At 54.6% G+C, this 16,894-nt stretch overlaps 1 protein-coding gene across 2 annotated transcripts; it reads left to right on the top strand.

The window, feature by feature from the left end:
- Nucleotides 1-4,090: 4,090 nt before the first annotated feature.
- On the top strand, nucleotides 4,091-7,945 carry TPPP3 (tubulin polymerization promoting protein family member 3). Of its 2 annotated transcripts, none has more exons than XM_027698258.1 (4): nucleotides 4,091-4,191; nucleotides 5,314-5,505; nucleotides 6,589-6,742; nucleotides 7,001-7,945. In XM_027698258.1, the coding sequence occupies exons 2-4, from the start codon at nucleotides 5,318-5,320 to the stop codon at nucleotides 7,187-7,189; spliced, it is 531 nt and encodes a 176-aa protein (XP_027554059.1). In that variant the 5' UTR covers nucleotides 4,091-4,191; nucleotides 5,314-5,317; the 3' UTR covers nucleotides 7,190-7,945. The 2 variants fall into 2 exon arrangements, with proteins under 2 accessions (XP_027554059.1, XP_027554060.1); XM_027698259.1 differs by lacking the exon at nucleotides 4,091-4,191 and adding an exon at nucleotides 4,546-4,719.
- The last annotated feature ends 8,949 nt before the right edge of the window (nucleotides 7,946-16,894 follow it).

Below are 16,894 nucleotides of genomic sequence, written 5' to 3' on the forward strand. Positions count from 1 at the left end.
CAGCACCGTAACCAGTGTGGGGGTGACAGCAGTCCCCTCTCCTTAGGGCCCTGTGGGTGTTATATGGGACTGCTGGGATGTCCTGGTTGTGCCCAGCCTTGCAGGCTTCACGAGGTGCAGGAGCCAAACACCTTTTTTTGGAGGTCAATGGGATCCTGGGAGGGAAGCCATCCTTCTGCTGCCTTCAGCTGGAACATTTTCTCCGCTCTGCTGAATAACTCAAGGCTGCCAAACATTGCTGTGTCCATGTGTTGGAGCAGCAGGGTGCTGAGCCAAGAGCCAGGCTCCAGCAGGACGGGCTCCCAGCACTGCCAGCGGTGGATCTGATCTCCTGAACCTCACAGGCAGCAGGCAGGACTGTGTGTGCCACATGGTGGTTTGAATTGGGCTGGGGTTTGTGTTTCTGCCACAACCACATCAAAGGAGGACTGCTGAAGATGCATAATGGGCACCCAAGAGTGAAGATGGTGAGGCTGAGATGGTTTTAGCTCCTGGGAGAATTGGACTCTCCTTCCCAACCTCGCTTCTGTTCTCTTGGGACTCTAATGCTGATAACCCCACAGGTTCAGATGCCAATGGTATTTCTGCTGCCCTGGATGAGGAAGGTCCACAGCAGACCTGTGGCAGCAAGCAAAAGGATAGAATCACAGTAGGGTGCTGCTGCAGAGTCCAGCATGTGAGCAGAGTGGTCCTGGTCTTGACACCAGAGGATTGCAGTGACTGCAAGGTACAGCCCCAGACCAGAGAGCTGGGTTAAGGTGAGAGCAGGAGTCCCGATGCTTTAACTCCCCCTCACTGCAGAAACACTGAGGTCTGACATCCCCAAGCACCTCCTCCAGCACTAAATAAAAGGTTTTTGCCAGGGCATGAACTCTCCCATCAGCAGGAGGCAGCGCCCTGGACCAGCTGTTTCCACCACGGGACACTGTGGCTTTTTATTAGGAAGAAGCAATGATTTGCAGGATGACAGCTTTGCACGGTCCTCCAAAATCAGAAATCGTGGTCCCTGGCCACACTCTGGCAGCTGTGCCAGGCCTTGCAGTGCCTGCTGTGAGCCTCCTGCCTTGGCAGGGGACGCACGTCCTGCTTGCTTTTATCTTCAGGCCTGGCTCAAGTTTCTTTGTTTACCCTTTGAAGTCAAGGGGACCTTCCTTTGGGAAACGATTTTGTGTGAGTCTGTTCCTGCGCTTGCTTTTGACACGTCCCGAGAGCATCTCAATGAGCTGCCTTGAATCGCGGGAGGGCGGGGGGAAAGGAAGTTCCTGCCAGAGGATGGAGCTTTGCCCCCCTCCTGTGTGCCCGGTGCCGGTGGCACAGCCGGCACACACATCGCACACACATCACACACACAGCACACCCAGCACCCCGCGATCGCGCCGCTCGGCAGCCGCAGCTAAGCCCTGCTGATGCCTTGTGGACACGCTGTTGCCGGGGTGACCGTACACAGATTGCACAACCTCCGAAACACTTCCCTCTGTTTTGTAGCAACTCGCGCTGGAGAAGCAGCGTTCCCGCATAACCTCATCCCACCCCAGACGCGGCCGAGCCAGCGACTCATTCCTGAAACAAGATGACTCCCGGGAGCCTGGAGTGCCCAGCCCCGGGGGAGGTGAGGGGCAAAGAGGGTGAGGGTGAGCACAGAGGGTGCTCCGAGGTTGTGCTGTGCTCTCACTCAAGCTCTGAGCTGTGTCTTTGAGCAGTCACAGCACTCGGGGACTCTGTGTGAAGGCAGGGAGAGGGACACATTCCTAGCAGGGACCATTCCAGCAGCCGAAGCTGCACCTCGGGGACACTGAGCTGTGTGTGAGCCTCGGTGTGTCAGGAACAAGCACTGGAGTCTTCGGCTCATTAAGGTCCCTGGGGCAGGAGACAGCCTGGGAACATCCTGACCTTGATTAGAAGGGAAATGTCCCTGGGGAGCTGAGCCCTGAGCCGTGTACATGCTCCTCCGCTGCAGCACAGGACCTGTGCAACCTCCCTCTCAACTCCTGCCCGTCCTGTGGGCTCTGGATCAAGCCCCAGCCTCCTCCTGGGCTTCCTTTTCCGGGCTGCATGAGGAACAGCAGGAGCCAGCCAAGGACCACACTCCATCCCAACATGGTGACAACAAATGCACAACAAACCCCAGCCCTTAGGAACAGAAACCTGACCTGCTCAGCCTGACCCCGTGGGGCAACTCGCCAGCTGTGGCTCAGTGCTCCCCCTTGCCCAGCTCTCCCCATGTGCCATCTCTTGGCTCTCTGGGCTCTGCAGCCCCAGGACCAGCTGGAGCTCCTACAGAAGAGCTGCCAACGTGCTCAGCTCCTGCCTGCTGCTGCCTGGAACTACTGTGCTGTCAAGCCCTGCAGAGCTGCTGCAGCCTGGATGCTCCAGCCCACGTTACCTGGGCTCCTCTCCGGAGCTGACGCTGAGCCAGAGACACCTGCTCCTGTGGGGAGTTGCAGGGCAAGTTAAGGACAAGACTGTACCTTCAGCAAGACTTATCCACCCTCCTCGATATGGCAGTCCCAGTTATTCCCCTCTCCTTAAATCAGAGAGAAGGCAAAAGCTCTTCCCTGTCTTCTGTGGGTGGGATGACACCCCTGGGTCCTTGCTGGTCTGCGTGGAGGCTGGTTTACATTCCGACAGACAGGAGAGAGGAAAAACACTTCTTGGAGAGGTCTGTCTGGACTCCAGCATCAGATGAGCCTCCACACCAACCCTGCCCACACTGGACTATCCCCTGCAGGATGTCCTTGCCACCCTGCCTCTGGCTGGGCTGTGAAACAGCAGCTCCTGCAGAGACCTTGATGGAGGCGTCACTGGGCTGGTTGGGGGATGTAACACAGTGGCTGTAACATGTGGCTGTGACCAGCTGGGGCTACCAAAGCAGCCAAGTGCTGTGATGTGCCTGCAGCCTCTGGCACCGGCCCCGGCACTCACCTCTGAAGTGGGAGGTAAACTCAGTGATCCCAAACCCCCAGAGCTGGCTGGTGATCACCTCTGGAAGTCTCCAGTCCCTGCTCCAAGCCAGGATCAGTGTGAACAGGTTGCTCACAGCTTTGTCCAGTCAAGAACTGTCAACTATGTCCCAGCAGAGAACGTGTGCCCCTCAGCCAAGAGGAGGAGGAGGAGGTTGTCACTGAGGCTCTACCCCACAGCAAAGGGCTCTGGGTGCACGAGCAGAACTGATACCCCTGGGGCAGCCCTGTCCTGGGGCTCCTCTGCACAGGGACCAGGGCAGACAGAGACCACAGGCTGCCAAAGGCTCTGTTGTTTGAGCCACTTCCCAGCTCCCCAAGCTGCTGATTTGCCCGCAGGACCCCCACGGCAGCAGCAAACCACACTCTGCATCCCCTGTCTGTGCACAGCTCCTGGTGGTGCTGTGGCTGGTCACCCACGATGCCCTGAGCCCAGGGAGTGCCAGCAGAGCACTGGGACAGGAACGGGCTCTGGGCACACAGCTGAGGTGGGGCCATGAGTAAGTGATGTGGGCTGTGTTGGGGCTCCATGACAACCACAATATTTGGGCACTGCCTCAGCTTGCAGCACCCACTGGGAGCCCTGTGTGTGGTCACGCTCTGGGCTGCCAGGATGGGCAGATTGGCATGTGGCTGCTCCAAGGATGTCCCACTGGGCCGTGCAGAGGGGACAGGTGCTTGCACAGCAAGACAGTTGGCATTTGTCCCCACAGCCTGGGCATGGACCTTTGGTCCATGGTGTCACCCACCAAGAGGGGACAGTTCCTCAACGGAGGGGCACGGTGGCTGTGTGGGACAGGGGACAGGGCTGCAGGGCAGAGCACAGCAGGGCTGACAGGGGGAGTCTGGGGGGGAAAGGGAGCTGGAGAGACCTCTTGGGGTGATGGTGGGACCTCGTGGGGTGATGAAGGGACCTTGTGGGGCAATGTCGGGGCTTCGTGGGGTGATGGAGAGATCTTGTGGGGTGGAGGAAAGACCTTGTGGAGCGCCGGTAAGGTCTTGGGGGAAAATCAGAGGGGCTTCACGGCGTGGTGGAGGGGTATCCCAGGGGTGGCGCAGCTCCGCCTGGGCTCCGTCTCCCCGCCCCGAGGGCGCTCCCGGCCGAGCCGCGGCCCGGGGGAGGCGGGAGGGGGCGGCTGGAGGGCGCGGCCCGCGGCCCCTCCCGTCGCTATGGCGGCGCCTTAAACCGGCGGCGGGGCCGCCCCCCCGCCTCAGAGCGCGGCTCCGCGAGGTGAGTGACCGGGCGAGCGCGGCCGCGCCGCGGACGGGACCCCCCTACACCCCCCCCGCGCCCCCCGCGCCCCCACGCCCCGCTGCCCGGCCCGGGGCCGCTGCGAAGGGAAGGGGGTACGGGGTGGGCGGCCGCTGCCCCGGCACCCCGCAAAGCACCGGCGGAGACCCCCCAACCCAGCCGGGAGGGGACAGCCCCTGCTCCGCGCTGCGGGGCCGTGCGGGGCGTTGCGGGGAGCCCGAGGGGGCGCGGGGCCGGGCGGCGACCGGCGGCATCCCCGCCCCGCCGCGCCTCCTTAGCGACGGTCGCCAGGCAACGCCCATCCTCCCTAGCGACGGTCCGAGGGACCACTGCCCGGCCCTCGCCGAGGCTCCGGGGCCCCACCGGGCATCCACCGGGCGACGTGCCCGCTCTGCACCTCGGTGTACCCGGGCCCCCCTGGGTGCCGGAGGTTTCCCGGGTACCACCACGGCCTTGCCGAGGCGCTGCGGGTGCTCGGCGCGTGGTGAGGGATGCTGAGCCGGCAGGGTGAGGCTGGCGAGGCGACGGCAGACGGGGAGCAGGGATGGGGAGCGGCCGCGGTGCCGTGACGAGGCGCAGGGGCCCACTGGCAACTTGGCACCCTGAGGGGCACCACGCTCGGCTCAGCCCTAGGGAGCAGGGCACAGGACTGGGGTGCTGCAGCTCCGTGCGGGGGGGATGCAGGCAGGGCAGAGGTGGGGCTGGAGGCAGGCGCGGTGCCGGTTCTCCTGATCTGCGAGCGGGAGAAAGGCGGACGCATTGCGTCATTCCCGGAGCGTGCTCCCGAGGGGACAGGCTGATGCGCTCACTCCTTGCCGGCCCCCAGAGCTGACAGCCCGGCTGCTGACAGCTCTCGACCGGGAGCCTCCGTTCCCCAAGGCACGTTCTTGGCTGTTGGCCTCGGGGCTCATCCGAGGTTGCCACCAGCCGTCACCCCACGCCCGCAGGCACTGCCAACACCCCGACCCTGCTGCAGCGCCTCCACCCTCGCCAGCCCTTCTCCTCCTCCTCCTCCTGCCCTCGAGGAGCCAGGAGCAGCCAGCTGAGCTCTGCCAGCCGGAGCCTGGGCGGTGACGGGCCCCTCTGGCCCCTGTCCTGCAGCCCCATGGCCGGGAACGCTGAGATGGCATCCCTGGAGGAAAGCTTCCGCAAATTCGCCATCTATGGCGACACCAAGGCCACGGGGCAGGAGATGAACGGGAAGAACTGGGCCAAGCTGTGCAAGGACTGCAAAGTCACCGACGGCAAAAGCGTCACCAGCACCGATGTGGATATTGTCTTCTCCAAGGTGAAGTAAGTGAATGGGATTTTCGGGGCCTCCAGCTGCCCGGAGGGTGGGAATGCCCTCGCAGTGTGGGCAGGGTGGTGGTGCCTGGGTGTGGGGGTCCCTGCAGAGCTGTGATACCCTGGCTGTGCACCCAGGCTGCCCATCCCACTTGGCACGGAGCTGCAGGTGCTGCCCTGTGGTGTCCCTCCTTCAGGGAGGATGTGTGGCTGCTTCTGCAAGGCCTAATGATAAATTAACCCAAATGTGGGGGTGGAAGGCTCAGATTTTGTGCAGAGACTGTGCCCCTGCTCCCACTCCTGCCATTGGGATGGGCCTGCCTGGCTCCCCTCTGACAAGAAGGTGCCCTGTGATGTTAAGGGGTGTCCTGTGTGATGTGGCACATCCCTGGGCCTGGCCAGCCAATGCCAGAGCTTGAGGAGGACTCTGGTCCATGGAAGTCACAGAGGCAGCTTGAAGGGCTAAAAGGCACCTGGACCTTTTTTGGGGTCTCTGGGAACATGGTAACACCTGATGCTCCCCACCAAGGTGCACAAGCAAGGATGGGTGGAGAATCTGCTCCATCCTCATGCTCTGTCCAGGCATCACCTTGTTCCTGAGTGGGATCAGGAGGGGCTGAGCACTGGGCAGTTTTTGGGGTGCAGGAGGGCAGGTTGTTGTGCTGAGATGAGGACCAGGAGCTCATGGGAGAGATGCTCTGCGCACATCCTTCTGAGTTTGACCAGAGCATTGATGTCTGCCAGGGGAGGGAGGATGCTGGGCATCCCAGGCGGGCTGGGAGCAGTGGAAATGGATGCACATCCCCTCCTGACCAGCACCCAAGTCCCAGAGCACTTCCATGCACCCTGGCTTTTGGCACCAGGGACTTCAACAGCACGTGGCTGAAAAGCTCCTGGAGCTCAGCACCAGCTCAGCACCAGCTGTGCCCAGCCCGACCCACTCAGCTGGGATTGCTGCAGCTGAATTTCAGAGGTGGATGAGGGGCCCGAGGCTGGTGGAGAACAGAGACTGGGTCTCCCTGATGCAGCTCATCCCATATGGAGGCACAAACTGAAGAGGTGCTGATGGCAGCCTGGGTTTTGTGCTTGCAGAGGGAAGACAGCCCGGGTCATCAACTACGAGGAGTTCAAGAAGGCACTGGAGGAGCTGGCCCCCAAGAGGTTTAAGGACAAGAGCAAAGAGGAGGCATATGAAGCCATCTGCCAGCTGGTGGCAGGGAAGGAGCCCATTAACGTGGGTGTCACGGTGAGTGAGGAGCCCCTCAGCTGCTGGGAGCAGGAGGGATGGTCAGGAGGGGAAGACAGAGCTCTGCCCGCAGTGCAGATGCTTCCTAGGAGACCTCATGGCCCTGGGGGGTTGTGTAGGGCACAGGGGGTTGTGTAGGGCACAGGGGGTTGTGTAGGGCACAGGGGGTTGTGTAGGGCACTCTGGTGGGTGTCAGGAGCAAAGGGTGAAGGGGACAGGGCACGTTCTTGACTCTCATGTCCCATCTCCCCACTGCAGAAAGCCAAGACAGTGGGGGCCGTGGAGAGGCTGACGGACACCTCCAAGTACACGGGGTCCCACAAGGAGCGTTTCGACGAGAGCGGCAAGGGCAAGGGCAAGAGCGGGCGGGAGAACATCGTGGACACCAGCGGCTACGTCAGTGCCTACAAGAACGCGGGCACCTACGATGCCAAAGTGAAAAAGTAGGGAGGGATTGCCCGCGGCGCCCACCGCCCCGGTCCCTGCCCGCCCGCCGTGGGGTGGGCGCTCACGTCAGCCCTGGGACGTGCCCGTGTGAGGTGGGGCCCGGGAGGCTGCGCTGGGGCCAGCCCCAGGCTGGCGGGATGTCGGCCGCCCAGCGCTGATGTGATTGGGAAAGTCTCCGGGCCCGTGTGCTCTGCCCCAGCGCTGCGTCCGTCCCACCCTGTGCTGTGATCCCCCCATCCCGCCCCGTGTCCCCCGCGCTGTCACCCCCAGTCCCACACCACTGGCAGCGTCCACCGTACTAACAGCACTGCTCCTCAGGGCTCCCCTGCCCCGCTGGCACCCAGACCTTCCCTACCTCAGCCCCGGCTTTCGGGGCACCCTCCCCCGTCCCACCGGGGACCGCAGCCTGCCCTCCCTGCAGACCTCATGGGGACCTGCCTTAACCCTGCACCACTTACACCACAGCCACCTCCTCCTTCCCCACCGGTGCCCTCCCCACGGGGCTGCCTGGCTTTGCCACTCGCCCAGCACCACGGAAGGCTCAGACCCTGCCGTGCCGTTAGTGCCGGAGCTGCCGGGATGCTCCTGGCCCAGCCCCAGGGAGCATCCCGGGACAGCTTGGTGTTGCCTGGCCGCCGGCAAAGGTCTCCGACCCGAACCCCTGCGGCCTCCCGCTGCCTTCGTGAAGCCCAGACCAAAGGATGCTGCAGACCCACGCTGTAACCCGGCTCTGCAATAAAGCCCCTCCGCACTGACGCTCCGCTCTGGTTGTGTTCGCGGGCCCGAGCAGGGACAGCCCCCGTGGCCGCTCACCCCGCCCGGCACAGGGGGCTCGGCCGGTCACGCCGCCCCGGGAGAAGCCGCGCCGGGGGCTCGGCCCTGGCCACCGATGATTTTGGCAGCTCCTGGCTGGCCCCGAGTTGCCTGAGCAACCGCAGGCACACAAACACGAGCGCCTGGCTCCCGCTCCTGCTCTGTTTGCAACCAAACACACAAGCTCCTGGTAACGATCCCTGGGAACAGGCTGGGCTCCAGGATGGGACGGCAGCTCCGGGATGGGATGGTCACTCCGGCTGGGTGTAGGTGTTGCCAACCCGATCCCAGGCATGGCCTGAGCCTGCTGGGGTGTTGCCAGCCTGATGCCAGGCTTTCCAGCTAAGTACCTTTCTCTGTGATCATTCATTCAGAGCCAGGCTCCCTAGATAACCCGCAAGAATTATTTCCAGGTGCCTGAGCCATGGTACTGGCACTGCCCAGGCCGTGAGGCATGTGCCAAAGGCACACACGTGGCTTGGGCGGGCTCAGTCCCTGCCAAAGCACAGCACTGCACCTCTGCATCCACCTGCAGGGACACCTGCTTTGGAAAACACAGGAGAAGGAAGAGGTTGTCTTATTCTGGCCTGGATTCATCCCCATCCCCAGTGAGGGTCTAGCAGTAAGTGTCTACCAGTGGTAGGCTGGGGTGAGGGCTGGGGGATCTTAGCCCTCCTTTGAGCAGGTCAGAGGGATTCATGGCTGTCTATCCCTAAATCCTCTCTCTGAGCATCCAGTGTTCATCCTGCAGACACCTGTTGCTGCAGTGGGAGGGACTTTGTTTCTTCTCCCAGCTGCACAAATGAAGTGCAGAAAAATGTTTTGGGCAGAGGTGAGCAGGTCAGGGCCCCATGGGACTCGTCCCCTGCCTGTGTGCAGTCCCTGTCAGGACCTGGCTGTGGATCACAGGGAGGGTGCTGCTGCCAGGGCAGTTCTGAAGGGCAGTTTTGGGTACTGACATGTTTCTGATATTGGGAAATCAGAAATCGTAGATGTCTGGAATGGTTTGGGTGGGAAAGGACCTTAAAGGACCACCTCATTCCAATCCTCCTGGCATGGGCAGGGACACCTTTCACTACCCCTGCTCCAAGTTCCATTCAACACTTCCAGGGATGGGGCAGCCACAGCTTCTCTGGGCAACCTGTGCCAGTGTCTCACCACCCTACCGAGCCACTGCTGCTGAACAGAAGCGGCTTCTTTGCAGCCTGTGAAGCCACTGCAGAGGTCAGATCATGGCTCACAGTTGCCATGTGTTGTCACCCCTCAGCCTAAAGGTGCTCCTCGCCTGCTCCAGCACATCTTTAAGTGCTCCACCACTTGCTCCCCACCTTACATGGGACTTTTCCCCTCCAATCTTCTTGTTCCCAAGGAGGCAGCTCCAGTGCATGCTGCTCCCTGCCTGGGAATGGCATCTCAGTCCTGCCAAACCAGCCGCAGGAGAATTAGTGCCAGAGAATTAGACCAACGGGGTCTAATGGCTGCAAAGTGCCTCAGATCAACCTGCAAAGAAGTCACATCCTCTGAAGTGACTGGAACAGCTTTCTGGGAACAACGAGATGTCCGTTTGAGTCTTCACCAAAAATGGCAAACATCACACAGCCCCTTGGCATGGTCAAAGCTTCACAGGCAGGTAAGTGCAAGGAGCGTGGCCTTTAAACACCAGTCTTTAGGAGTGGGCAGGAAAGCAGAGGCCTCTGGGGTGGTTGGCACTGGAGCACAGGACAGACGAGGAGAGGCCAAGCTGGGGTGCTCAGCCCTCGGGAAGACCCCAACCCGAAGGAACTTCTGCAGGACCAGCAGGTCCAGCTGTGAAGCTTGCAGGTGGTGCCACAGGCTGCTGAGGTAGAGGACACCTCCAGATGTCGGCTGCAGATCCACTTTGTGTGATGAAAAGCGATGCTGCCCAAACAGAAGGGCCTGCAGCCACTTCCCTGGGCTAACGACCTTGCTCTGGCCCAACACTCGCTCTGGGCTTGGCTCCACACCAGCCTCAGGAAGACACTTTGCAGCCAGCCTGCAATTCCCTGGCAGCCGAGGAGCCGGAGGGCGGAAGGTGTCTCAGCCAGTATTTATGTTGTTTGCATTGATCCAAGCCCCAGACATGAAGCTTTTTTTTTTTTTCTCCTTCCCACTTGTCTCTTCCCCTTGGCTGCTCTCCGGTCGTTCTCCCGCAGCGGAGAGACATCCCAGACCTCACCCCAGCCCTGCCTCAAACACCCACCTCCTCCACCGTTCCAGGCAAACCCAGAACCTCTCACAGGCTGATGTCTCACCTTGCCAGCAAGATGTGCAGCCCAGAGGGCTCAGCTGCATGGTTACAATTAATTTGGCTGTAAAATGTGTTCTCTGCCCCCAAAGTCACTTCCCTGGAGTGTTTCTAAAATCATCTGGGGTCATAGCTGATGTGCTTCATGCTTTGACAGCATTGATGTGCCTGGGATAAGGGATCTGACTCCTCCAAGAGGTCATTTTTCTCTGGGATGACCAGAGATTTGACCAGAGATACTGATGAGGATGGATTACTCTGCTCCTCAAGGACACAGATTTGTTCCTAGAAGGAGGAGACAGTGGATGCCAATATGCCCAGGGAGGTTTAAGCCTCTCTGTGCCTGTGCAGGATCACCAGGAAGAGCTCACATTGCTGTTGTTCCAAACATCTGCTCCCCCAGGGATCATCCCTCCTCACAGGGCACTGTGCTGGTGCAGGGCAGGTCCTTGATCTGGGGCCAGGCAAAACAGCTTCCCTACAGAGCTGTACCTGCACTGCTCCCTCAGTACTTTTCCATTTCGCTCCCAGCCTGATGGACAGTGCTCTCCAAAACACACAGGCAAGGCTGTAAATCCTGTTCAGACAAGATTCAGAGCACAGTTTGTATCACCTAAACCCGGGACTCAAACTTCAAACTCCTCCTGTCAGTGCCCTGAGATATTGGTTTGACCACGAGTGTTCCAGGCAATGCTTCACTGCCAGCTGTGTGTTCCAGCTCCGTGCTGGAATATTGATTTAGTATCATTTTAGATGGAATTCAATTAACTAAATTACCATCTTCCCAGCATGGCATGGTTCCAGATAAAATGTTATTATCCAGAACTCATGCCCACATTTTGTTAATGTAATAACTGCGGCAGAGTTGTAAGGACACAGGGGCAGATGGAAGCAGGCAGATGCAGAGGAGGAAAACAAAAAGCAAATTATTTGATTCACAAGATTTAAGTACAGCACGAGATTTCATACAAGGTCGAACTGAGCACAGTCCATGTTTAATGTCTGTTTTGTTCCCTCTAGAAAACACAACTGTGCAATTGCTCTGAGCTGCAGAACTGCCCAGAGCCGGGGGCTGAGGTACTGATGAGCATCTCCCCAGTGGGGTGATGGTGTGTTCCTCATGACTGATGCATTTCTCAGCTGGGAGAGGCGTTTTGGGATCAGTGGGGCTGCCTTCATCAGTCAGCTGCTGCAGCAGGACACTTTGTGGCCACTAAAGACCTCGGCAAGATTGTTGCAGAAAAAAAATTAAACGGTGAGCAGGCACTTGGGAGAGGGAACCTGTTATAGGGATATTTTCCCCAAACTGATACACTGATTTCATCATGGAACCATAGAATGGTTTGGGTTGGAACAGATCTTAAAGACCACGTCATTCCAAAGCCCCTGCCATGGGCAGGGACACCTTGGACTAGACCAGATTGCTCAAAGTCTCATTGTGGTGCTGCATCCTTCCCCCCCCCTTCATTTGTGACACCAATCCAGCCTGGCCTTGGACACTTCCAGGGATGGGGCAGCCACAGCTTCTCTGGACAACCTGTGCCAGGGCCTCACAACCCTCATGGGGAGGAATTTCTTCCCGATATCCCATCTAACCCTGCCTTCTGCCAGTTTGATGCCTTTCCCCCTTATCCTGTCACTCCATGCCCTTGTCCAAAGCCCCTCTCCAGCTCTGAAAGATCCTTCAGTTTTTCTTTACTGCATGTGGGCGTTTAATTCCTGGAGATGCAGTAGCTGGAAGCAGCAGCCTGATCCATCTCTTGTAAGGTGGAATCTGATACCAGGCTCTCCTCCGGCCCTTCATCCAGCTGCTGAATCAGATAATCCCTTTGGGATGAGACAAGATATAAGAAAATAAACCCAAAATCCCCAGGATCACAAAGGGTCATAAATGTTACAAGAAATGAATCACTTTTCTACAGTTTTCCCCGTGTCTGGTAAGTCCCTTGGAGCCTTCCCAGTGGTGCTGCTGAGCCCTCAGAAGCGATAAATGTCCACGAGTGAAACATGGTGTGAGTTTAAGCAAACCCTTATGTCACTGCTTTGAAGTATTTGTCTGAAACACGCTCCTAAAAGAAAAAAAAAAAGACATTTTCAAAGCGTTCCTGCATAGGTGTGCAAAAAAAAAAAATACCCTGAACAAATAGTAAAATCTGAAATGCACCGAGATATTCCGGCGTTTTGGCAGCGAGCTCAGGTGATGTCAGGAAACAAATCTAAACAGAAATGTTTCTATGGAATTTTTTTCTCTTTTTTTTTTTTTTTTGAGACCTAATTGGAAACAGATTTTTGCTTTGGATTTAAACATTTCCCTGCAGCATCTGAAGTGCTGTTGGATGTCTTATGCATGTCGGGGTCGAGGAGCACGAGGAGGGAGAGGCTCAGCATCCTCCTGCTCACGTTGGTGCTGCAGGTTTAGAGAGTGGGCTCGGGAAAGTCGTGCAACATCATTTTCCTGGGATTTTTACCTAGTGGGTTTCAAGGTAAATCACAAAATCCAAAGAGGCTCCTGCCCACTGAGCCCCATCTTTCTGCCCTCGTGAATCCAGCAAGGATTTCTTGCACCACTGGGAGGGAGCTTTGAGAAGAGCAAGGAGCTCAGGGTGGGTTAAAATCCCGACTGGATGAGCTTGGACTCTTCTGCAGGTGGACTCTGCTGGGAAGGGGTTGTCACTGCCTGACTCAGGGCATCAGAGTTAAGACCCACCAAGGAAAAAAAAGCCAAGTTTTCCTCTGGATGCAGAGTCTGATGTGATGTGCAGCCCCCACAGCCGGGGCAGGGCAGGAGACCAGCAATGTGGTCACATCAGTAACACCTAAACCAGCCTAAATACACCTGGGAAATGAGGACACTGGAACAGCCACAGCACTCACTGATGTCCCTGCAGACCATCCAAAGGGTGGAAAGTGCTGCTGGAAATCTTGTGGAGCATCCAGACCCGGATCCTTCCAGGGCTGGACTTGGGACTCAGTGAGGATGAAGATGGTGGTGGAGGCAGGCAGGGGAGTGTTTGCTCTCCGTTTGTTTTCCCGGGAATCAGGAGGGGCTGTCTGACAGCTGAGCAGCTCCTCTGTGTGGCAGCGGCTGGGCCAGCACGGGTGGGACACGGGAGATGCCAAAGAGAGCTGAATATGGATTGAAAAACTCCAGAGGCACCGAATAAAAACGGGATCTGTCCGGTAGCAAAGCTTGGAACTGTCAACTGGTTTACACTGCACAGGCTGGAGAGGACAACGGGGACCAGGCATTTGTTTATACAGTGTTTATTTATTGTTGGGAAAATAAAAATATCCTTATTTCATGTTTTATTTTTCAGAAAACGTTTCTACCTTATCCCAAAACACCATCTGGCCACCCTTCTTCCACCCTCCCTGTAGGATCTGTCATCTGAAAGCATCCACCAGGGCTTTGACACCCATGTAAGCTTTTAATTGCAGAGAAATCAAACCCAGAGAGAAAATCAGAGAGACTGACAGCTCCAAAATCATGAATCTGACACAAAACCCAGCCTCCAAACCACCCTCTGGGATGCTTATTAACAAAGAAATTAAATAAATCAGCTTCATGTCAGCTGAGACTTCCAGGAATAACACACAGAATGATACTGGGCGACCCTAAGGGAATGTTAAAGACATACAAACCCATCAGTGAGCTGTGGCACAGCTCCAGAATGCAGTTATTATTGTACAGATTTATTTATATATTAACTTTTAATGTAGAAATTATTGATATATATAAAATATAGATATTAAGGTGTGGAGTTAGCCTGCATTCATATTGACATTCCTTTTTTTTTAATGCTGACCTTGTCCCCAGAGAAAGCTTAAAAATATTATTTTGAAAGAGATTTAAAATATTTAAGAATTAATAAAATATTAATATTTATAAAATATTAATAAAATATTAAAATATTGATGAGCACTCCTATATCTTTATCTAAAGCCCTTTAATTTTTTTTTTTAAACCAAAAATCCTGCATGATAAAACCTATTAGTTAATTTATGAGCTGTCATATTCCAGGTTTCCTTGGCTTTTTTTATTCCTTGGGTCTTGCTTCTCACCTGTTTCTCGTTCTAAGAGAAATGACACAGAGAGCATCTAATTAAAGAGATCTGTCACATTAGCATTGTGTTAATTATTGGCTTTTAAGATAAATTGCAGCCTTGCCCCTTCCTCCAGGCCTTTGGGAGGGCTCAGCCTGATGGGATGGGATTAGTTTCCTTAGAACAATGGTAGAGTGAGGGGGTTTTGGTGGTGCTGTCTCTCTTCCAGTGTGCCCCAAAATTCAGAAATATCAAGATTTTAGTGTCTGGTTGTTTTTTCTCTTAAAATTTTTCATCTTTCTTGCTTGAAAGGTTGTTTTGTTGGGTTTTTTTCCCTGTGTTACATTTAAATATTTAATTTGCTTTGAAATTGTCGGGCAGTATCAGCAACAAGTTGATGGTGAGAATATCTATGAAAAACTCTCAGCTAAGCATCCTGTGGGGGCAACTTAACTGTTGCTCTCCACCATGAGTTTTGATCATCAGCGCTGTCTAGAGCTACAAACTGTCTCTAGAAGCAAGTTCAATTCTTACATGCATTTACATCCTTTTCCAGACATGCTTTTGACTCCCTGTTTGTGGCCACTTGCATGAGAAATAGCCTAAAAACATTCCAGGCACTGGATGTCATCTTCCCCCATGTTGTTTTCTGCTGTAGGAATTGTGTTGTCCACTGTCAGTACAACCTCTGGCTCCTTGGCTGTGGCTGCTGTGGCTTTTTTTCAGGTTTGAACTGAAATTTTCTGTTTTTAGCAGACAACAGATTAATCCACGTCCACCACAGAATTATTCAGGTGGGAAAAGCCCTCTAAGATCACTGAGTCCAACAACTCCCCCAGCACTGCCAAGCCCACCACTAAACCATGTCCCCACATGCCACATCAAATGGCTTTTAAATCCCTCCAGGGGTGCTGACTCCACCACTGTCCTGGGCAACCTGTTCCAATGTCTGACCACCCTTTTGGTGAAGAAATTTTCCCAAATATCCAAATTATTCAATTATTTTCTGTCTCGCCAAGAGGATTGTGACTGACATAGTAATAAATATCTGCACCTCAAAATCCTGACTAACTGCGAAATGGCACATCCAGGGGTGTGGGGGAGTTTATGTGGTGCTTATTTTCATTTTACTGCCATTGTTTGAACATTTTAAGAGAACATTGGCCGTGTTTCTGTTCGCTGCTCTGTGTAACAACCTCAGGATAGCTGTGGACCGGGTTGTTCCAAGGGATTACACCATTAAAACCCTCACAATTTACTGACTGCCACGACCCAAGGCCACACAGACCCAGGGGAATGGAAGGTAATGCTCCAGGTCATCTGCCCCATGCTTTTATTTTTCACCACAGAATGGAAAATAAAACGCAAACCCCAATGGGGTTCTAAAATAAAATGTTGTGCTGTTTCAGAGTTTACAGGCTTGTTCTTGCCTCTTGACAGGTTTTCCTCTTCGGTGTGAAGGAACCAGGGAGTGTCACGGGATCTGCAGAAGAGGTAACTCATTTTTATGTCAGTGACTGGTATTTCTCAAGCCTCGAAAGTAAAGTCACTCCATTTCCTGAATCTCTGTTGTGGAAAGAAGCTCCTGTTCAGGATCACTCTGATAATTACAGGTTATTCATTGACCAAGATGATTTTGTGTTTAGGCACCTTCATTTTTACACACAGAGTTCAAAGTTAGCTTTTCTCAGCTCTGCTGAATTGCATTTATTGTGTTAGCATTAATTTTGCAGCCACAGCCTTCCTTGGCAGGCAAAGAAGGACTTTCTATGTGACTTCCCTAGACTTTTTTTTCATTCTTAGATAATATTGTCTGTAGAAGGATGCCAAAGAGTTTGTGTATATAACTCTGTCAAGGTTTGTCACTGGTAGCCAAACAAATAATTGTCACATTCAACTCATCTGCCCTGGTCAGTGAGCACAGAAAATGTTCCAAATTTCACGCCTGACCTTTCTGTAAGAGTTCATTCAACGGTCACCACTTGGGGTTTGGTTTTAATTAACTAGTTAAAGAGAGCAGCTGCTGTGCTTGAGGACAATTTTATGCTGCCTGATCTTATTGAATATGAACGTTTTAATCTGCAAAAGGTGGGATTGCCCTTTCTGTTGCTCCCTGAGAAGGTTCAGTTTGCCTGAAAATAAATTCATCCTAATGGGACACCACTGAATTTACTGTCATGTGAAACGGGGGGGTGACAGTTCTTCCTCTTCTCCTATTCTGTGTCTGCATAAATGGAAATATTAAATGGACACCTGAAACAAAGATTTAATCTGCTATTTAGCTACGAGTGGTTTTTATTGTAATTGCAACATAGTTTTGCCTTGTGCCAGTGAAGGGTGAGTCCATACATGCTGGATGCATGAAATGTGTATTTTCATACATTAATATTTGAATTTCCTTTATCCAGACTCTGAGGTTTCTTTTTTTTTTTTTGGTTGGTTGGTTTTTGTTTGTTTGTTTGTTTTTCTTTTTTTCCTTTTTTTCTTTTTCTTTTTTTTCTTTTTTTTTCTTTTTTTTCTTTTTTGTTTTTTTAATGGAATTGTCTCAAAAATGGATTGGTCCACTGTCTGCACATCTTTAG

This window comes from Neopelma chrysocephalum, unplaced genomic scaffold, assembly GCF_003984885.1.
Source record: "Neopelma chrysocephalum unplaced genomic scaffold, ASM398488v2 Primary Assembly neopelma1_125, whole genome shotgun sequence".
In the NCBI taxonomy this organism is placed as follows: Eukaryota; Metazoa; Chordata; class Aves; order Passeriformes; family Pipridae; genus Neopelma; species Neopelma chrysocephalum.